This window comes from Canis lupus, chromosome 7, assembly GCF_011100685.1.
Source record: "Canis lupus familiaris isolate Mischka breed German Shepherd chromosome 7, alternate assembly UU_Cfam_GSD_1.0, whole genome shotgun sequence".
Classification (NCBI taxonomy): Eukaryota; Metazoa; Chordata; class Mammalia; order Carnivora; family Canidae; genus Canis; species Canis lupus.
In genome coordinates this window covers 69682511-69705818 of record NC_049228.1, presented here as the reverse complement: position 1 = coordinate 69705818, position 23308 = coordinate 69682511, and the positions used below count along the sequence as shown (strand labels likewise).

General features: G+C 37.6%; 1 protein-coding gene across 4 annotated transcripts in view; it reads left to right on the top strand.

Moving 5' to 3' along the window:
• LPIN2 (lipin 2) overlaps positions 1–23308 on the top strand; it is an 81142-nt gene that overhangs the window by 20757 nt on the left and 37077 nt on the right. The window contains exon 1 of one of the 4 annotated variants that reach the window (XM_038543717.1): positions 3337–3540. The exons of the other annotated variants lie outside the window; for them this stretch is intronic. Within the exon in view, the coding sequence (XP_038399645.1) occupies positions 3427–3540 (114 nt within the window). The 5' untranslated portion in view covers positions 3337–3426. Of the gene's footprint in view, positions 1–3336; positions 3541–23308 lie in introns of those variants that run through there. 4 annotated transcript variants of the gene reach the window in all.

Genomic DNA, 23308 nt, shown 5'->3' with positions numbered 1-23308 from the left:
ATGTGGGTCTCTTTGTCATGAGTGCCCTTGAAAATATAGAAATGTACTTGAGTTAATTCCTTTACTGTAAAACAATTATGGTACAGATTATGAATTCATTGTAACTGAGGCTTTAAAAAATATTTTCATCATGATTTTCTACTAATCTATCTGAACTTTTTAGTGTTCTTATCTCTTCATTGGTTAATTCAGTAGAAATAAATTGCTCTTCCACAGTCTGACCACTGGAGGGTGTAGATTATTTTCACTTTTTGAATTAAAGTCTGAATATAACTTGTGGGGTAACTACTTATATTGAACCAATTTAGCTCAACCTGTGATAAGCAGGTTTCAGATTAGGAAGTTTTAAGTAAATCCTTATGTCTTCTTAAAAAGCCTTTTAATACCTGGTCTCATATACTTTGGGGATTAGTAGTTTAAAAAAAAAAGTGTGTATTTTACTAGCATCATTATTATCTGTGGAGTCTAAGAAAAGAGTCTGACTCTCCTGATTAGCATTATAGCTTTGTTTCTATTTCCTTAAGCTAGACTTTTTCTGGAAAGATTGAAGTCTAGGAAAAACTTCCAATTTCTATGCATTTTTTAAAGGTTATTAAAGACGCTGTGTAAAAGTAAAAAGCAGTCTCACTTGATACTCAACCATTTATCTTTGCTTTCGAGAAAAAAATTGGCAGTACAGTAGTGTTTTTCTTTGAAAAATCATATAGATGTTAGGAACTGTTGGTTGTAGTTTTAACTTTCATTGACCAAGTCCAAGTGCCGCCACTCAAATGATGGGCCAGAACTAGAATGTTGGGTACTAGTTGGGAGTCAGGTGATCCACAGGTCACCACAGGGGAAAACTGGAGGTGGGTGCCTCTTGCAGAGTCAGTGTTTGGAAGATGAACTCACCCTGTCTGGGTCCATGGTGTGTGCTCACTTGCAGTCAGAACATTCTGTGAGTCATCAGTCCAAACAGTGAAACAACACCAAAACTAGCAGGAAACTGAAGTGATTGGCCTAGGGCCTGGTTGTTGTGTAAGAAACCTTTGAGGTGAAGTGTGCTTGAGGAGAGTTCATACCCACCAACCTCTGGCTCTTGACTTTCTTCTCTTGTTAGCCCTCTGTCTTTCCTTCTGGTGGAACTTCATTCTCCTTTGTTCAGCACTTTCTCTTCTGGTTGTAACCTGGCATCATGGGAGAAAGTACTGAACCAGAACTTGGGTCTAGGTGGGTGACCTTGGCCTAACTGCCTGATGTCTTGCTGGGCCTCAATTTACTCACTTAAAAAAAAAAATTATTTATTTGAGAGAGAGAGAGCACAGGAGTCGGGGTTTGGGGAAGGAGAGGGAGTGGGAAAAGAATCTCAAGCAGACTCTGTGCTGAGTGCAGAGCCTGATGCAGGGTTTGACAACACCTTGAGATCATGACCTGAGCTGAAACCAAGAGTGGGACACTCAGCCGCCTGAGCCATCCAGGCGCCCCTTAGTTGACTCACTTTTAAAATGGATAAAGTTTTTGTTTTTCCTTTTTGCCTGTTTCTTTATCCCACATATACCCTTCTTCTTAACAGTTTCTAGTATTCCACCTATGTATTTTCTCATCTCTTCCGGTTTTATTTCCTCTTTTTTTTTTTTCCCTCCTTCCTCATCTTATGTAGTTATGTAGTTTCTCTTTACTCTTCTTTCTCATTCTCTTTTACTTCCCCTTCTCCCTGATGTCTTATTTCTCCTTTTATTATTTTCCCATTGGCAGCACCCCAATACCAGTTTTTTTCTTACTACCATCTGATGCTTGGGATCCAGACACGGAAGGAAAGGTTTAACTTGTTAAATGTTATGTGATATTTAGATTAAAAAAAAAAAATCACTTCTCTTTTAAAGGGAAGAATTTGTGTTAACTGATGTATACTGAGTTAGGCTACAAGCACCCATGGGCACTTACATGTACTCCAGGCTCACATTAGTGTTGGGTAGGCTGGGCACCGGGCAGTGTAACGTACTGAATGAAAGATACATTTTTGCTCTTTCTCATACTGGTGAATTTTGTTTTTAATTCAGCCATTTAATACTCTTCTGTGTATCTTGGTGGTATATTGCTGTAGTAAACATTATCAGCCTCCTTTTACTTGATCAAACATTTGGAAATACTGTCTTTTTGTGATTACCAGCAGAAGAAAAAGTTTAATAATTTGAACATCATTAAATATATGAGGCTCAGCTAGTATATTGTTGATGAATTAATTTGGTACTTTTATAGCATGATGAGAAATCCTTTTATCTTCATTTCTTCATTAGTAGAACTCTGGCTGAATGTCCTTTTTCTCTCCTTGTTCTCAAGATTGTCTCTGGGCCCTAAGATGGTGCTTTGTCCAATAGATATATAATAGGAGTTATATACATAATTTTAAATTACATAAAGTAAAAAAAAAGGATAATTTAATTTAAAGAATATATCTTATTTAACTCTATATCAAAAAGTTATTTTAACATGTATATATGAAAAAATTAGGAATTTATTTCACACTTCATTTTTATTGTATTTTATGCTTACAGCACATCTCAGTTGGTTCTAGCCACAATATAACCACACTGTATTGAAGAAAATAGTATATTTTTAATTAAAAACTATATTTTGTCCATATGTATTAAGTATGTTTTTGAGTTTTAGAAAAGTTCACTTGAAGTTACTAGATGTTGATTTATGGAGAAATAGAAAATACCAGGAATGTTTGCATTTTATAGTGTTGCAGTGTCATACTCTTAAATTGTTCAGTTATTATTATGTAAAAATATAATTAATATATTAACATAATTTATTATTAAACTTTTTCATTATTTACAGGGCTGAGCATACTATCTTCCATCTGGAATTGTGAAAATATTTTGAGTCATGCCAATAGGGCAAAAAGTTGTTACTGAGTTCTATAGAGCATATATAACCTGCTGTCTTTGGGAAGCTTGTTGATACTTACAAAATACATATATACTGTTTTCCCTCAAATGATTAATTTTTATAAGATTACTTCTCTTTATATATAGTTGTTTTTATTTCTAAAAATGAGGATGTGATTGATTTAGAGAATCATTAACTCAATCCCTGTCCTGTGTGATGGAAGCTGCGGTGACCGTCATGTGATTGGGCAGGTCTTGGTACCTATCAGTGTAAACATATGGCATAGCCTGTCCCATGCCCCTCCTTATCTCCTTCAGAGAGAAGGGGTTGAGAGGTGTTTTGAGCAAATCTTATTGGTAAAGTCGTTTATGTATTGCTTTTTTTTTTTTTTTTTTTTAAGAACCATTTCCTTTCGGTTTTAACCATATTACTGGGTCGGCAAACAGTTTGCATTCAGTTTGTCAGCAGAGTGGCTTTCCGTTTTGATAATTTAGAACTGTAGCTTTTTCTCTGGGGAAAAAACCATGCTTGATGAGCTAGCTCAGTTTTAAGATGTTTTATTTAGAAGAAGATAGTAAAGATGAGGAGGAGGAGGAGAAGGTTCATGAAGGCTCATTAAGTAAAACTGGAGGTGTTTACCATGGAAAGGCCCCTGCTGGCATCCTGGTGAGTTACATGCACTGATGTCCTGTTCCCTTCGCTTGCTTGCTCAATCTGGGTAGTACTGAGAGAAGAGGGTTAATGCCTTTTCTTTGGAAAATGTAGCACCCTACTGGATTTTATTAAATTTAGTATTACATTTAGCTGAAATATTTGGTACCTGCTCTCCCTCAGTCATGCTACATCATCTTTCTACTTTTTTCTGTTTATTATTTAACAAATAACTTTCTGCCGAGAAAAAAATGAGGTTGCTGCTTTAAACAGAATTTTTTAAAACTAGGTTTCAGATTAAACATACATGGTTTCACATTCTTTGCAGGTAAGTGCAGTAGTTGAATAAAAAGCATTTAAAAGTTTTATGGTTTTTATTGTCCTAGCCAAAATTTTTTGAAAACTAAACTAGTATTTTGAAACTAGCATTTTATTCTGATACATAATACAAAAGAGTGATTGCAGTATTTCCCTCTCCTATGATTGGAAACAAAAAAATATTGTAAGCTTGACATGTGACGAAAATGCAATTGAGTTCTTTTTTTTTTTTTTTAATCTAGACAAGATCCAAAATAAATCATATATAAGTGTAAGTTCTAGAAGTCAGCATTAAGGAAATAAAATCAGGTAAATTAAGGACAATATAATTTAACCCTGTGAAACCTTTTCCTTTAAAAATAATCTGAGGTTTTTACCATTAACTAAAGAAAGGTATTTCTTAGAAAATTAAGGATGTATGTGTTTATGAAAAAGAGTAAAAAAAAACATAATTTCTAAAATCTGTGGTTCATAATCATGTTGATTTTAAAGTTATATAAATTTTTGTTACCTTTAAAAATATTACCATGTTTGTGTGCTTTTTTTGCTTTTTGGATTTCTTGATGAAAGTGTACTTGTTCAGGGTTCTTAGGAACTAATGGAACTGAACATTGTTTGCATGTGAATGGAAGTCAAGTATAGGGAGAGAAGCAGTTTACTTCTGAAATTTCCTTTTTAATATTATGGTGTATATGTATATATGGATTCATGCATATTTGTTGAGGTCAGAGGGGACAGTAGTGAACATAGCTGAATCTTTATGAAATATTTAAAAAATTCTTTTAGTGAATAGTAATAACACACAAACCACCTATCTTGGGACAAAGTTCTTATGCTTCCTACTACTGGTGTTTTCTAGAGAGAGGTTAACAGGTATTTGATTAGATTGCATTTTATTAACAGTTCCCTTTTATATTAATGTTAGAACATTTAAGTCCCATGAATCACCTCCCTGCCCCAAGAGATACTTTGATTTTCTGAATGGCTCCTGTTTGGGACACTAGATTTGATATCTGCTTAATAAGCTGTACTGATGATGTAATAGTTAGACTTTGTAACTTGGGTGTGTGTGTGTGGCAAGAGGGAGAGGGAAAAACCTAGTTTTCAGGGGTCCAGGCCCTCAGTGACCCTGACACTCCTTACTTTTCATATACTGCCTGGGTGAATGTCTCTATCTTGAGATGATTTTGTGGGTTTGGAACATAAATGTATAAATCTCATGATTTTAAAAAACCAGAAGAAGACTTTTGTGCTTTGTTAGAAATTAGGAATTGGAAAAATAGTTTCCATAATTTTTAAATAGATGAGGATAATTCCTTTAGTTGGTAAGGAAATGGCCAAATTATTTCATATTTAAATACCTTGAAGTTCCAAAATAATCTGCTGGCCTTGTTTTCCATCACTTATTTTAAACTACCTTGACTGCATTTTTAAATTAGGGCAGCATGTACTACAGGAGTTCTCAGCCAAATTTGTAATCCTAGGAAATGCTTCTAGAATCAAGCCTTTCTGTGGAGACTCCAGATGGCATCTGGCCATTCTTATTAGAGTTGAGAATCCCATGCACAGAGGGCTGTGAGACACGCTCATGGGGTAGAAGTGTGAACTGGATCTCTGTCTTCATGTCCTCACCAGCTGCAGGGAACTCCAGGAAGCAAGAGTGCACTGCTTCTCCATCCTTGTCCCTCTGTGCTCTATCAGAGGACATGGGCACTAGTGTGGTTGAATCCAAAAAGCTTATTGTTGTGGGAGAGAATTTTATGTGTGTTATTGATAGCAAGATTTACTGTAAACTACACCGGTGGTAGAAGATAGCAAGTCACCTGGTAGGCGGGGCATGTGGCTTGGGGCAGTGTTTTACACGGAGTTAGGAAATATTTGGTGGAGGATGGAGAAGCCTCCCCTCAGTCCCCTTACCCGTAGCACATTTTTTCATTACTTCCTGCTGCCCGAAATCCTAGAATAGCACTGGGTGAATGGGTCTAAAACCAAACATTTTCCTCCAATCCAGCATGGAGAGTGTTCATAAACCTAAATACTAGTTGCATTGAATTTTATTTCCTCACAGAAATGTGGTGGTATTACTAGGTAGGCAGTTTTGGGGGGAATAAATTCTAGAATCTTTGCTTTTCACAACTCATTTGCCTCTTTAATCCTGAAGACACAGATGACCTCAGGAATTTTGTGGATTACATCCTCTCAGTTAGCTCAACTGTTTCACCTCGTTTATTAGGATAATCCCAGTTTTGCCAATTTGATCCAGATGCTGGTCAGGAAATGTACATAGGAAAAATAAGTCGTAATCCCATTATGGTCTAGTCTAAAGGACTTGGACACAACTGTCTGAAAGGATCTAAATAAAAATCTTACCTCTCTTGGAAAAAACACTTATCTTTTTATATAATGTTTTACACTCACGTTTTAGGTATTAAATACTCAAAATCAACCCATTTGAAGAAAAAAATTGTAGAAAAAATTCTAGAGTAGATAATTTTTGTGTTGCACATTATTATCTAATTGAAAGGGAAAATAATTTTTATTGGTTATTTTTCACTCTTTCTAGAGATATATTTTTTTAATTTGTCCCTTCTTTGAAATCCGTTACATAATCTAAAATCATTATTTGAGCTCTCTTTGCTTTAACCTAAGGTACTTAGGGAAGGTATTTGTGAAAGGGTGGAAGTAGTAATATGCTCATCTTATTTCATTAGAGTACCATTTTAATTCTGTGATAAAATCATGTTTAGAACTTTGTGTGCCCTTGGTGTCATACTATCTTACTCCTAGCTGTGTCTATGTAGAAAAGACCTTCCTCAGAAATTCTCCTATGGTGAATCCCAGGAAAACAGGAAGAGAGAGCTGTGTAATCTCTAGAGTTTTATTGCATTCTCTGAGACTTCTCTGAACTCCACTTGAACTGCAAATAGAGAGGCTATGGTAAGTTAGAGGTCAAGGGGCAGTAGTTAAGATTATAAAAATCATTTGTCATCTTTTATATTCTTACAAAGCATGAAGTCATAACCATTATAGACTGATATTCAGAACTTATTAGAAAAATAATTCCTTTAGGGGAAGTGAGACAAGAGAGGAATAGGAAGTACACCCTTCGGTTCTGTTCACAACCCCATGCAGCAAGGTATTTTCAAGAGGGAACTGGGCATTGATCACCTTGCCTCAGACGCAGCTTGATAAACTGCCATTTTGGGGTCTCTTGGAGCTTTAAAAAGTACTTGTTCTTATAATCTAGGGTCAGTGGCCTAATCATCAGAGGTTCCTCAGAGCTCCTCATTGATTCTAGTGGCAGCCAAGGACAGTGAACCTCTTCTGAACTTTAAATACACACCAAAAGGAAAAACAAAACAAAATAGATTTCTTAGACAATAAAGGATATAGTGGAGCCTAGGAATTTTTTTTAAAGATTTTATTTATTTATTCATGAGAGAGAGGCAGAGACACAGGCAGAGGGAGAAGTAGGCTCCATGCAAGGATCCTGATGTGGAACTCGATCCCTGGACCCTGGGATCACACCCTGAGCTGAAGGCAAACACTCAACCACTGAGCCACCCAGGCATCCGGAATTTTTTTGTTTTTAAAACTAAACTACAGGGGCTGACTTAGCTGGTTGAGCATCTGACTTCTAATTTCAGCGCAGGTCATGATCTCAGGGTCCTGGAATTGAGCCCCCATCTGGCCCCGTGCTCAGCAGGAAGCCTGCTGGGGATTTCTCTCTCTCTCTCTCTCTGCTTCTGCCCCTGATGTCCACTGCTCTCACTTGGTCTCTCTCTCAAATCATTAAAAAGGCCACTAAACTATAGACTTTATTCATATTTTTTTCCACTAAAGTCCTTTTCTGTTTCAGGATCAAATCCAAAATCCCAGACTTGCATTTGGAAAAGTCACTGTAGTCTGCCAGTAACAATTTCTCAGTCTGTTGTTGTCTTTTGTGGCTTTAACCCTTTCGATGAGTACTGGTCAGATATTTTGTAGAATTTCCCTCAATTTGAGTTTGTCTGATATTGTCTCCTAATTAGATGGAGGTCATGTATTCTTGGCTAGAATACCACAGACATGATGTCCTATCGGGAGTTCCCTGATGGTAATATGTTTTATTACTGGTGAAGTTTATCTAATTTGCTTAAGATGGTATCTGCCAGGTTTCTCCACTGTAAACTTTTTTTCCTTTTGTAATGAATATATATCCTAGGAGAGACTTTGAGAATATATAAACAACCTGTTTCTCCTCAAACTTTTGTCCTCTATTTTTAACATCCATTGCATGCCACAGTTATTACTGTGGGGGTCTAATAGTGATATTAATGGGGATTCCTCTTTAAGAGAAAGCTGCCCCTTCTTCTCCCTGCTTATTTATTAACTTATGTCAATGTAGATTCATGAGTATTTTATTCTGTAGGTTGTAGTCAAATGCTATCATTATTTAGTTGCCCAAGTTGTGTTAGCTTTAGCCATTGGGAGATCATTCACATTAGCTCCTGTGTTCCTTCAACATATGACTATTCTTTTGATTTTTAACCATTTCCTACTTTCTGGCACTATTAGATGTTCCAGCCTCAACTTGTTTTTCCTTTACTCCAGCCCTGGAATTAACTACTCCAAGGAGTCCTGGTTCTTTTTAATAGAGAATGGTATTTAGAAACCCAAGATCTGGCCTCTAGGTGTGCTTGTTGCTTCTATACTGTCCTTGATTCTATATCTTCTTAACAGAGAAAGCTAGGATGCTAAATATGCATTCTAGCCTAGGCATAAGCACATCTATATTTGTCCATGGAGACTTCGATTCTAGTCCAATACCACAGGGTTCATTTTAGCCTTCTCTCTGGGAAATTGTATTTTTAGAAGCTTCCCAGGTATTTATGATTGATCAGGCTTGGGAAACAGTAGTTTTGGGATATATATCTATTAGGTAGACTGTGGACCTGAAGGCTCTTGTGACTTTTTTTTTTTTTTCTTGTGGCTTTATTAAGTAAATAGTCTTCATTGATGAATACTTCTTTTGTTATTGAATCATCGTTTTCCATGCCTGGGTTAGTGATTGTTTCTTCTTCTTACACTGAAAAGAATTTTTTTTTTAATTTTTTTTAAAAGATTTTATTTATTTATTCATGAGAGACACAGAGAGAGATGCAGAGACACAGGCAGAGGGAGAAGCAGGCTCTGTGCAGGGAGCCTGACGTGGGACTTGATCCCGGGTCTCCAGGATCAGGCCCTGGACCCAAGGTGGCACTAAACCGCTGAGCCACCCGGGCTGCCCACTGAAAAGAATTTTTATGTCACTCCTACCCCTTCTAACTAAGGAAACTCAGTCAGCTTAGGAGAGAAAGTCTCCAGTTTTCTGGTGGAGTGGAAACCAGTCCAGTTTCATGGCCAGCATTTTTACAAAAATTTGTCAGAGAAATTGAGCACACTTGCGGGAATGTTTAGTGGTTTGAATGCACAGGGAGGCCATGTGTATATTAGTATATACACAACCCACTCAAATGACAAAAGGTTCACAATTTCACTAAAGCCAAATTTATTTTAATCCTTGAGTTATCTTCTTTTTGATAAGGCAGTCTGCATTCTTTTTCTAAAGCACAGTATTCTTTCTAAGGTAGGTACTTGGTCTATCAAACTTGATAATAAACCTTTCAGCCTTTAGTTGTTGAGGATGTTTAGACTGTGAACTTGAGGCCTGCAGGTGCTTGTTAAGTTAGTAGCTGTAAAATTAAAGTAGGTGCAGTGACCTTCACATCCTACTGGACTAATTCATCTGGGATGTTCCTACCTGAACTTAACCAGGGTTAAGTATGTAATTTAAGTATATAATGGAGATTTGAGGGAATTTCAAATTGTCAACTTAATTCATCTGTGATATTAACTGAGGTTTTGGGGAGGGGCATGAGAGGAAGATAAATTAAGTTTAACATGTCTTTCCCTAGATCTACAAACTAGAGGAACATGTTTATTTGTTCCCAGTCTCACGGCTATTACTTCAACTGCCAGAGTTATGATGTCAATTCCTGACATCTAGGTCAGTGAATAAATAGAAAGAACTTCAAATAAAGTCAGAATGTTTCAGAGGAAATTGTATCCTACCAATGGGTGGACTAAAGTGATAGTCATCATTGGAAGAATAACATGGTTTCCGTAGAAACCTGTTCAGATTGTGTGCCTTTCATATGTGAAAGTGAGCCAAACAGATTTCCTATTTTATGTTATAGTTGCTTATGATTATCAGAGATCACTACCAAAATAGGTTAGCCACAGAGTTGTCTTACCCTGTAAGGTGTAGGATGAAAACATGTTCCTTAAAACATATGTTTATGACTATAATGTAGTCATACCTTCAGGACTACTCATAATAAAAAGCTTACCATTTTTCACGTATGATAGATAGCATGTGGAAGAGTCATCATGGCCTTCTAAAAGCACTTGGGAAATTCCTACTTACACATGGCCCTGAACATTACATAAACTTAGCATTAGTGTTTTTAGGAGCTTATGGTCCCAAGATACAGTAAAGAGCTTGGGCTTTTGGGGGCAGACATACCTGAGCTTGTGTCCGTGTGTCACCGGCTAACTGTTGGCTCCGTATAAATTGCTTGTCTTGTGTGAGCCCAGTGTTCTTGCCAGTACAGTGCACACGGCATTTACCTCAGCTGATGGTGAGGATTAAATGAGATGAGGTATATACAGTGTCATTTGGAAGGGATAAATGTTATTGCCCTCTCCTCTTTTTTCCTCATTTTCCCATGGCTAACACTAGGAAGAATATGGAATAAAACATCTGAATTGTAGGTTAGGGTGTATGTGTTTTTTTTCAAGGATATGCATAGTTTAAAAAGTTACAGTGTGAGTAAAGAGTTTGAATTTCCACCAGTGTAAGTGAATCTCTATTTTAAGCAACTCCCACATAGAAAAATCCAGACTTCTAAAACAATTAAATTATTGCCACTTTGTAAAATAATTTAAAGAGGGATTTATTTTAATAGCAAACTCTTCTGAATATACTGAAGAAACTTTAAAAACAGTAGCTGCAAAGCAACCTTGCAAAAATAGATTTAAAGCAGTCCCACTCCTAAGTTATTTACCCAAATGAAATGAAACTATGTTCACACAAAAGCCTGTACACAAACGTTTTTGGTGGCTTTATTTTTAATTGCCAAAAAATGGAAACAACCGAGGTATCTTTCAGCTGGTAGATGGATAAAGGAACTTTGGAATATTCATGTTGTAGGATACTATGTACTTAACACCACGAGACAAAATGCTGATACCTCAAACAATATCGATTAGTCTCAAATACATTATTATGCTAAGTAAAAGAAGCCAAGTCAAAAGACTATATGCTATCTAGTTTCACTTATGTGACATTCTGGAAAAGGCAAAAATTATAGAACAGAAAATAGATCGGTGGTTGGCAGGGGATGGGGGGAAAGACTACAAAGACTACAAAGACTTCATTATGCATAGTGAAATGGACTACAAAGAGGTATGGGGGCATCTTGGGAAAGGATCTAGTTCTATGTTTTAATTATGGTGGTCATTACATGATTGTATGGTTAAAACTATACCCTAGAAAAGGGTTAATTTTAGTCCATGTAAAGTACACCTTCATTTTTTAAGAAAAGAATTGATTTTGAATAGTTCAAGGTAAAGCTGTTTGAAATTTTAAAATTGCATTTCACAGTGGACTTGGCATGAGCATTTAGCCAGAAGTTTTTATATGCTGATAGGCATAACCATTAGACTGATGTTGACTAATAGTTGAATGTCTTTCCTGATTAACTATAAATAGAATCTTAAATGCATTACACTTCTTAATGATTTCACTTCTATGTTTCTTTCTAGTCTCCAGTTTATATGTCCCCTGTAACATAATATGTCACCTTATGTGCCAGTAGAGTAACTGGGCATGTTTTAGGCATGACAGGAAAAAATATGAACTAAATTATCAGAATTGCCTTTAGTTTCAAGGCATTATCCTGTAATTCGGGAAGTGAAGGGAGGAATGACAAAGAGAAATATAAGAACTGTTAATTTTATAGAGCTGCCATAGTTTGAAATGATTTTGGTCACAGGAGTGAGATGCAGGATGAGGTAAGTAGGTAGGGCCCACTTTACCTAGTGTGCTGCTTAGCCACTTTAGGATCTACTCAAGGAACATACTTCATTATGCATAGTGAAATCTAAAGATGTGTAAAATTGAACATTTAGTTTTCCTTGCTCTATGCCAATTCTGTTGCTTACAAAAGTGAATATTTTGTTACATTGCTGAGCACTAGAAAAATGAAACTATTGCTACCAGCTGTTTACTTTGAAGGCTGTGCATTATAGAATTCTAATGTTGGGTATTTTCCTGTAAGTAGAGTCACTATTAGGAAATGATAACCTAAGTTCTGTTTCATGCTGTTTTCTGTAATAGTCTTTGGTCATGGTATGATCATTGTCAGATTACACCTCACCTCTGCCTCAGCTGACTTCCCCACACTGACTCTCCCTGATAGACCAGCAAGTGGTCTCTTCTATAAGTTGCTCTAGGGCTGCTCAGTGTTCTTCAGAGCGATCTGCACAGATGTCATTTATTCTTGGAAGGATATGTTTTTGTTTATCCATCGGAGGTGTGTGTCATTTTTAATTGTCAGTCACATGCACTAGATTTATGCAAGTTTTTCTCTGTGAAGTCTTAACCAGCATCTGGAGAAAAGCATTGGTTTCAGAATACCTGAGCATTGGTTTTGGAACATTGGGTTGCCCTCACCTTTCTGGGCATTTTTCTTAATGTGTGGCTGTGTGAATATTTATACACATATATCTTCACTTACATTTTGAATTTATTTAGGTTACAGTACAAAACATAGTGTATATTTCTCCGTCTCCTTGCTGATTCTGTTCACTAGATCTTGCATTCATCGATTCATACATTCATGGATCCAAAAATGCTTAGTAAGAACATCTCATTGCTAGGCACTGGGCTGGGCTTTGGGGAGACGGTGAAGCCTACAACACTTCTTTCTCTGTCAGAACTTAGAGCTTGGAGGTGGATAAACAAATGCCTGAAGTGTGATGGGTCCTTATGTGCTGTGGTAGAGAAAGGGCAGGATGAGGTGACTTGGATGCACATAGCCACAGACCTTGTTACTTTTCTGCTTTCTTCTCACCCATTGAGCCCATGCCTCCTCACCCCATCTCTTTTTGATTTTCTTTTGCATTGTCCTGTGTTCATATCTGTTGTGGGCATACTTTATTCCCATCTCACCTTCATCCAGGAAGACTAAAACTTCCTTGTTCCTCTTATAAAATATTAGATTAACAGCCAACAATATTAGTTGGATAGATTGAGAAGAAAACTTAGATTGGATTTTGGAGGATGTTCTGAAAATTATTAGGTCAGTGACTGGGGTGAAAAGTGGGGAATTGATTATTTTTGAAGATGAGATAGGTATTACAGTCCTTCCTTCAGTTGTACCTGCTGAAAAGCCAAAGCAGATGTTTGATTAAAATTTGGGGCCACCACTCAGGGAAAAAATTATGTATTTTGCTGTGGTGGCAAAGTTGTCTTCCCTTTTTTCAACCTTACTCAGGCCAAGATAATTATTCATCCACTTTGGAGATAGTGAGCATGATGAAATCATAGAGAAGTGAGCCCTGTAAGCAGAAATCTGTGCTTGCAAACTTCCTTGAAGAGAATATGTTGTGAGATTAGAAATCTGAATTTATCGACTCACCAGCCAAGCTTAATTGTCAAATCACTATGTTGCACACTTGAAATTAACATTGTGTGTGGACTGTCCATTAAAAAAAAAGTCTGAGTTCAGGGGAGGAGGCTTTCACTAGTTTTCTCAGGGTGTTTTTGGGGGTTGGGGGTTGTGGTGGGTTATAGAGAGATGGCTTTATCAGGTTAGAATCAGTATCAGCCTATCTGTATTTAAGTCATTTATTGATAAACATCAGAAATGGACTCTGAACCTGCCAAGCAAACAGAGAAACTTATGATCACTCATGAGTCAGAGAAGTGATGAGAGGGCAAGGCGCTGGGGCTGTGTGGCATCTCAGTGTCTTGAGGTGGTAGGTCTTCTAGATTATTGCTCAAGTAACTCAGCCCAGCTAATTTCTTGTCGCTTTGGCTCTCCATACACACTTCAAGAATATCTATCTGGGTCAGAGATCTCCCTACCCCATCAGTCAGCTGGTGCTAAGGCCTGAGTCCCAAAGCACAGATATGGTTACTAGAGAGTTAACCCTTTTTTTTGGGGGGGGGTGGGCGGGGGGGAGTTAGAGATGAAATCATTGTGATGCAGGGAGCCTTATTATTACCCTCTGATTTAGCCTTATTATTACCCTCTGATATAGCATCATGGTCTGTTCAAATTCCAAAATCAGAATATTGGATCAGAAAATTTCATCTTTTCACCTATCTATCCTGAAGGGTGATATTGCATAGTATTAGGTTGTAATTAGGGAATGAACTGCTAGGAGAGCAATCTTCCCAGATCAGAATTTTTTTATAAATGAGGGGTGCCTGGCTGGCTCAGTTGGCAGAGCATGCAACTCTTGATCTCAGGGTCTTGAGTTCGAGCCCCATGTTGGGTGTAGAGATTACTTAAAAATCTTTTAAAAATGTTGACAGAACTGCTGCCAGTCCTAGAATTTAAGTTTTATAAAATGATCAGGTCAGCTGTTTATTAAAATGTATGAAATTCAAGGTCTATTTAATTTGTGTTACATGTCAAGGTAATAATAGGTATACCTTAAAGGTCAGGATACATACTTCAGCCTGTAACAACTGAGGTTTTCTCAAGCTGAATCAAGACTGGGAAGACAAATGAGACTGAGTTAGTTCCCAAACCTGGATGCCTATCAGAATCATGGATAACCAGTCCTTAAGACCTCACTTCCAGTGTTCTATGTCTGAATTGAGAGGTCTGAGAATGTACATTCTTAAGCACCGAAACTTGATTCTATTATAGATGCTCATAGGACTACTCTTTGGAAATACTAACCTATAGTGTGGTCCTTGGCAATTTTCTTCACTTAGCAGGAAAAAAGTTGGTTAGATCTAAAATGGTCCCTGACTGTGCCTTCAAACAGTGAAAATGGTAGGGTTCTTCTTTAAAAAAACAGCTCATGGGGCACCTGATGGCTCAGTGGTTGAGCGTCTGCCTTAGGCTCAGGTCATGATCCTGAGGTTCTAGTATCAAGTCCTGCATTGGGCTCCCCATGGGGAGCCTGCTTCTCCCTCTGCCTGTGTCTCTGCCTCTCTCTCTGTCTCTCTCATGAATAAATAAATAAAATCTTTAAAAAAAAAAAAAAAGAAGCAAGCTCATAATAGATAACTGACTAGAACCCCAGATCCTCCAAAGAAAACCTCATTCTGGATAAATCTTTGTCTCAGGAAAGAATCTTCTGAGCTAGACACGAGCTCAGAAAGATTTCTAGAATTCCCCTGTATATCTTATCTGAAGAAAGATTGCAAGACAGCATCCAAGACTTTAAGCCTTCTTGTAGTTCATTTTATGACAGACTGATTTTAGAGGTAGCAAAAATGGGCATGGAATTTTATCATAGGATCTCTTGCTTTTCCATGGAACTATGCTTCCCTAACCTGGCTCATCTTCATAATCAATTATTAAACTTCAAGAAGATGTGCATTTAAAAAAACTGTTAAGGATAATTTTCATAACACAAAATCTTAAACCAATGCAATAAGTAAAAATTCTTAAAGTTCAACCTTAATAGAAAGTTCCCCAAGTCAGCGCTTTCTGTTTCCATATGTAAGTTGGTTTATCCATTCATTCAGCAATATTTACTGAATCCCAACTGTGTGCCAGATATATTTCTACCTCTGTCTAGAAATTGTGGTGTGATCCTAGCCAGCTGCTTCCTTTCCCTTAGCATCGCCTTGGGTCTGTCACAAATCCTGCTGATTCTGTTTCCTCTGCACTTCTTCTGCCTTTAGAGCTGTGCTGTCCCTTGTTTGAATTGTTTGTACAGTTTGTACAGCACAGAAACACTGGATTTTAGTTTACAGATTCTGTACCGTGCACTAAATGGTCCTAGAAATGAAGGAGAGTCCTGTTTCAGTAGCTGCAGGAAAGAAGGGGACCTGCTATGATCTTGAGACTTCAGGGCAGTGTATTTTAGATGCGCAGCTGTCAGCATTTCCTCATGGACTTCAGTTTCAGGGAAATCAAATGAGCCTTAGTGAACTAGCTATTTTGGAGCTCTGGGGTAAGGCTCTTCCCTCACCCAGGGCAGGGGCTGTTCCTTGCACTGTGGCTATTTCCTGTTTATTTTATAAATCAGTTAATAGGCAACTAATTATAAAATAAGGAAAACAAATTAGCATTTTGTTATGATGGAGGATAAAAGGCTGAGTGGTACAAAATAAGGCATTTATTTGAATTTATTTTTTTTTTTATTTTTATTTTTTTTATTTATTTGAATTTAAATGACCAACCAAGAGTGGCTTCTCCAGGAAGACTGAGGTTGTTAGGCTTAGTGTCAGTTGTCTATTGTCACTCAGAGATAGCACTATTTTGTATAGTTTTCCAGTACATATGTCTAGTGAAGTTGTAACCTCATTTAGTTCTTTGTGATCTCCATTGTGTCTGCTGGGCATAGAGTAAATGTTTTAGAAAATGTCTTGACAGGATGTGGGCAAGTCCTCTGGGGGACTTTTTTGCATATGTCTGACCTCCCAGACCAGGGAGCAGCTTGCAGCAGGTGCTACTGTGTCTGCCATTGCTGCCTTTCATCTCCTACTTTAAAAGAAGTAAAAGTTCTCAGCTGATGGTGCCCTCCAGGTTCATGTTTGGCTACCTTTAAGAGACTCTGGAATTCCTGGAGAACTGTAGGGTCTCAAGTACAACTAGAGTTTAGACCTGAGATCTCTTGCCCTTAGAGCTACCAGTTGACCTTGAGAGCGCCATGATTTAAGGTACTGTGGGAAGTAGCAAGAAGGTTGGGACCCTGAGTCACAGTACAGCTGGGTTCTGGTGAATAGTAAGGGACAAAAGTAAATACCTTTTGTCTCAGTCTAAGTGTAAAATGAAAGCAAAAATGTCTGCCTTACATAACCTAAATTCTCTTTTTGTAGATCAAATGAAGTATGTTTGAGAAGGTTCTTGGAAAATACTAAATGCTACTTAGGGCAGAATATAAGCTTGGATGCCTGAAAGAGTTTGGTCTAGGAGCATAGGTGTAAGCTGGAGTTTGTACAAGGCAACAGTATTCTGGTGTTTGTTTCTTGAAGTATCTAGAAGTTTCTGTTCACATCTGTGAGCAGAAGGTTAGACAAAATATTAAGGTCAGGTTCTTGGTTAAAAGCTGTTCATCTCTCTCCACAAGCCCTGACCACACGTGATCTCCCAGGAAGTCCACTTCCTAATCTTGAAATACAGACCTAACAGGAGAGAGTTAGTAGTCATTGCTACCTCTTGTGATAGCGTGCAGAGGAGACTTGGAAGGACCACTTAGCATTAAGTAAAAATAATATTCCAGTTGCTAAAAGCAGCTCACTTGTAAAAAGAAATCTGAGGAGTCTCATCAGTGCTTTTAGGATCAGTGCTTAGAGCATTTCTGTCCCTTAGAGATGCAGTTAAGGACATAGGCTCTAGAATCAGACTTGAGTTTAATGTCAGCTTCACCACTTAGTGTGGTGACATTGAACACTGCTGAACCTGTTTCCTCATATAAATGGGGATATTGATACTAAACTCCAGATACTGGTGAAAATGGAGCTAATGTACAGGTTTACATAGCACTTGGCATATAATGGACATTATAATAATTATAATAACTGTAGTGTTTGTTATTAGTAGTACTGCTAACTAGTAATAACAGTATGTATTGAATAGATACTTAAGAAATAGATTTTGATGATATATATGAGTGGTTTGGAATGTATCCATTTTTCTATTGATAAAAATTTAGAAATTGTATTTTAATAGTTCCTATATGTTTTCCTTAGCAAAAATTATTTTTGATTGAACATAACACCTTTAAATAACTTGGGGCAGTTTTTATAGGAAGAGGATCTCTACCTGAACTGATTTACTGATGGATTCCATTTAATAAATCTCTATTATATATCATGATGGTTTATTTAGTTTCCTTGATGCTCAGGAAAAGCTGCTGAGCAAATCTTTAAACTTTGGGTAAATAATTGAATCTTGAAAGCTATTCATTGATTCCAGATACTAGTGTATATTTACTTTAAAATATTTGATAAGAAAAATTGGATAGTGGACACTATTGAATTTCATTTATGAAAGACTAATTTAGTCTGTTGAATTTTGTGCATAGGGGCCAATTGGTTTCTAATAAGTATCTTAGTTAATTACTGTCTTTTGATTCCTTCCATTTTTAGTTTAGTGATCAGTAAGTGCCTCCCTGTCTTGGGAGCTCCCAGCATTTAACATAGCCCATGGGAGCCAGTGCCTGCACCTAAACAAACTATATATTGTATATACCGTCAGTTAGGCCAGCCTGTGCCACTGTGTCTAGTTTTGGATCTTCCATTAAAAGAAAGTTCTCCAGTTTGTCATAAAAGTGAAAGTAAACCCAGTCATTTTAGATATTTTAAGGAAGAAAAATGCTTAGCCCAGAATAGATAAGACCTAGTTACAATTGTACAACAAACTCTTTGGTGTATAATGGTATCATTTAGAAGAGAGTGGCACATATTCATTGTGAGTTCTAGTGGACAGAGTAACTGGGGCTGTCTGATACAGTTACGAACTTGGTGGAAGAAGTGAGTGAAGTATTCCAACATTGAAAAACAGTATGGCAATTATGTTTGAGAAGATACTTGTCTTAGCTCAGGCTGCTATAACAAAATACCACAGACTGGGTGGTTTAAATATTTATTTCTCAGTTTTAGGGGCTGGAAGTCTGAGATAAGGTGCTGGCCAATTTAATTCCTAATGAGGGCCCTCTTCATGGCTTGAACACAACCACTTTCTCTCTGTTTCCTCCCGTAGTAGGTGAAAACATGAGCTCTAGTCTCTCTTTTTTTTTTTTTTTTTATTTTAAAGATTTTATTTATTTATTCATGAGAGATACAGAAAGGGGGTGGGGGGAGGCAGGCAGAAAAGCAGATTCCATGCAGGGAGCCGGACATGGGACTCGATCCCAGATTGTCAGGATCACACCCTGGGCCGAAGGCGGTGCCAAACTGCTGAGCCACTGGGGCTGCCCTCTTAAGTCTCTCTTCTTTTTTTTTTTTTTTTTTTTTTTTTTTAATTTTTTTTTTTTTATTTATGATAGTCACACACAGAGAGAGAGGGGCAGAGACACAGGCAGAGGGAGAAGCAGGCTCCATGCACCGGGAGCCTGATGTGGGATTCGATCCCGGGTCTCCAGGATCGCGCCCCGGGCCAAAGGCAGGCGCCAAACCGCTGCGCCACCCAGGGATCCCCAAGTCTCTCTTCTTATGAGAACATTTAATCCCATCATGGAGGTCCCACCCTCTTGACCTCATCTAAACCCGATTACCTCCCAAAGGCTCCACCCCCAAATACCATCACTTTGAGGCTTCAATATATGAATTTGAGGAAGAGACACAAACAGTCCATCACAATACGTAACCTTTTTAAGCCCTAATTTTATTATCTTTAAAAATAGAAATAATATTTACTGATTCATAAGGTGGTTCTGAGATAATGCATGTGTATATGCTTAAGAATTTGGTATATGGTGGGGCACATGGATGGCTCAGTTGGTAAGCATCTTACTCTTGATTACGGCGCAGGTCATGATCTCAGGATCCTGAGATGGAGCTCTCGCTCTGCTTGAGATTCTCTCTCTCTGCATTTCCTCTTCCTATGCCTTTAAAAAGAATTAAGAATTTGGTACATACTAAGTTCTCAAAAAATTAGATGCTGGTACTGTGATGATTAACATATTTCAGGGATGTGCCAGAAGTGCTTTTGGTATTTGTTGAAAGTCTCTACTCAGTAAATATTTTCAGTTCTAAGAATCAGTTAATGATTTGATTTGTGCTTGTGAGCCTGAAGATAGGGATGCTGCTCTGTGAACATCCTTCAGTTCCACATTGTTTTTTCTGTATAGGCATCTTTATGTCCTTCTGCTTTCTGATTATGTATGTATTCTTATTCTGTCTTTGCTTTTTTTCTGAATTTTCATCTGTCTCTTTCTGCGTCCCTCTGTCTTGTTCTCGGTCCCTGTCTGTTCTTGAATTTATTTTCTCTTCTGTTTTTTTTTCTCACCACTGACTATAATGAATAATTTACAGTGTATATTATTTTGCTATATTTTTAAATCTTTGTTTTATTTCAAACGGTATTGTCTTCAGTGAGGTGTATCCTCGACATGTGACTGGGTTACTTGATTATCTTTCTGCCCCTGTCCTGCTTTCCCAGGTGTTGAACCGGACAGGTATCAGAGGCCTGAATTTGTTCTTGGCTTTATTATGGGTAGTGCTGGGGTGGACATGTAGGAGTGAAGTTTTGTGGTGCTAGATAATGCTTTAAAAAGAAGTTGTTTAGGGATGCCTGGGTGGCTCAGCGGTTGAGCATCTGCCTCTGACTCAGGGTGTGATCCCGGAGTCCCTGGATTGAGTTCCGCATCGGGCTCCTCTCAGGGAGCCTGCTTCTCCCTCTGCCTAGGTCTCTGCCTCTCTCTCTGTGTCCCTCATTAATTAAAAAAAAAAAAAAAAAAAAAAAAAAAGGCTGTTTAATGTTATCATACATAAAACAATTAGCTGCTTTTCCTCCAAACCTAACCATGAGGGAGCCCTGTCCCCCAGGTTAGAATGCCCCTCATTGTGGAAGTATGCCCCTCATTCCCAGGTTAGTGAATGTTACAGCAGCAGGACTCCCTTTACTTTGGTTTTCCCAGCCTTCATAATATAAACAGAATTATTTTATATCTGCTAAGAGGAAACCAATCATTTGATAACCTATATTTTTCTACATTTAGCAACTGGCATGTACACAATAGGCTTTCTTGTATAACAGCATATCTTTTAACCATGGTAATTAAAATAATTTTGAATAGATAATAGTTATACTTAATTATGGATCTTATTAAAGCCTCTAGTTGATGTAAGCTCATTACATGATTAGTTTATGAGACTTGTTTTATGGCTGAATTGGAGATGCTTGAAGTTACCATTTTTTGGTTTCTTTTAAGAAAAGAATATGTGTAATTATAAGTTATGGTTTTTAAAAATTTGTAATAAAACTCTTTAATTGCTACCAGTCTGTCAAGCAGTAATACAAAGATTGGCTATATTTGTTGTGCTGATTAACATACATGTTGTAACAAGCCAAAAGCATGTTGTGAACATATATTACTAAAAGAATATGAACGTAATACATGCAACAACCTGGATGAATCTCCATAGCAATATAAGTGGGAAAAGGCAATCACAAAAGATTATATACCATATGATTCCATTTGTATAACTTTCTTAAAAATGACAAAAGTAACAGAAATGAAGAACCAATAAGTGATTACCAGGGATTAAGGAGAGAGTGATGGAAGTGGCTGGGTGTGGCTTAAAAAGTCCAGTAGGATAAATCTTTGTGATGATGGAAATGTTTTGCATTTTAACTGAATCAGTGTTGATATCCTGATTGTGATATTGCACTAGAATTTTGCGAGGTGTTGCCATTGGGGGAAGTTGGTTTAAAGGATACATGGGATCTCTTTCTATTATTTCTTAAAACTACATGCATGGGAGTCTGCAGTCACTGCAAAATAAAAAGTTAATTTTTAAAAATGAGTTGTAATATGAATATTCTGATGAAACAATATTTCCTCCCTACACATTTCTTTTTTTCCCTTATTATTGATGGTTCACTTGATCATGATTCCTTTATTCACTGAAGAAATCATTATTGAACACTTGCTTAATTTAGCCTTATAAAATGAATTACTCTAGGGCAGCCCAGGTGGCTCAGCGGTTCAGTGCCACCTTCAGCCCAGGGCCTGATCCTAGAGCCCCTGGATCGAGTCCCACGTTGGGCTCCCTGCATGGAGCCTGCTTCTCCCTCTGCCTGTTTCTCTGCCCCTCTCTCTCTCTGTGTGTCTCTCATGAATAAATAAATAAAATCTTAAAAAAAAAAAAAAGAATTACTCTAAAACCAAAATCACACCAACTTGTAACTGTTTTGTAAAGGATACTACCTCATTTAGTAGTAAGGTTTGCTGCTAGTTTACATCCTCAAAGTCATCTCTTCTGTAGATACATTTTGAGGCCACGATAACATTAGCTTTAAAATATTCAAAAGTTTTTTTCTAGGTTAAAATTATTGTGGCTGTGCTTAATGGTGTAAAACGGATAGGTCTTGATGACATGTTCATCTCTGTATAAGAGGAGAAAAAATGTTGAGTGGAATCTGGGTACTGCCAGCAGGCACTCACTCATCTTTAAGGAGATGGGGGAATTTCTCTGGAGGCAGATGTCCTGGAAGGCCCCAGAGTTTTCCTGATGAAGTAACATTCTTTCTCTCAGTTTGGCTTTGGACTTCTGACAACACAGAATATGATGAATATGAGCTCTTTTCTGAGTTACTTTTCTGAGCATGTGACTTTGAGCTTAAGGTTCCTGAAAAACTGAGTTTAAAGAGACAACCGTACTTGTGATGAATGACCTGGGGAATAATCTGTCTGTTCTCTGAGTAAAAGTTGGCTTCTGGATTAGCCAGAGCTGTGGAGGATCTCTTGTTTGGTCTTTGTCCCTCCTGTCCCCAGGAGAATGACTTGCTGAATTGTGCTTTGACATAATACTAAGGGTATCAGTGTCTGGTGAATGAAATATGGTGTGGTATTTGATAACTGGAGATAAGATTTTACAACCTTAAGATTGGAGAAGACCTGTTTTTTTTTCTAATTAGTAAAAGAGTTGAGAGATTCAAGGAGACTTCCCCACTAATCCTCAACACATACTATATGGTGGGCTCCCCAACTTGTTGGTCAGGTAAAAAAAAAAAAAACAAAAAAACAGTCCTGGCTATAGCCACATGACTGTGGGGCACAGAGGAAGTGTTTCCTCTTGTCCCTCAGCCCTGGTCAGGTGCACACTCCTGTCTTTCTTTGACCCTTTCAAAGGAGGAGTTCTTCATAGCCTAGTGGTTCTGATTTTGACTAGTTAATTATGGTTGAGCCTTTTTTGTGCTTTATAGAACATGAAAATGTTCCAGTGAGTTGTGTTCAAGTATTGAGGGAATTTTTGATAAAAGTAATGTTATAAATAGGTTAGGCTAATCTACCTCACCCAGGGTTTTTTTTTTTTTTCCCCCCCACCCAGGGTTTATTTAACCTAACCCGTCTCTGAACCATATTCTATTAATAGTTTCATAGAAAAATGCATTTCACTTATTTGTCTTCAGTAGAAACAGCCTGTTCTCCGATTTCTTCTGGAGGTGGTCATTGGTCATTTTTTCTGCTTGGCTGCTGTGGTCAAGGTGAATGCAGTTGCCCCACGTTCCCAGGGCTC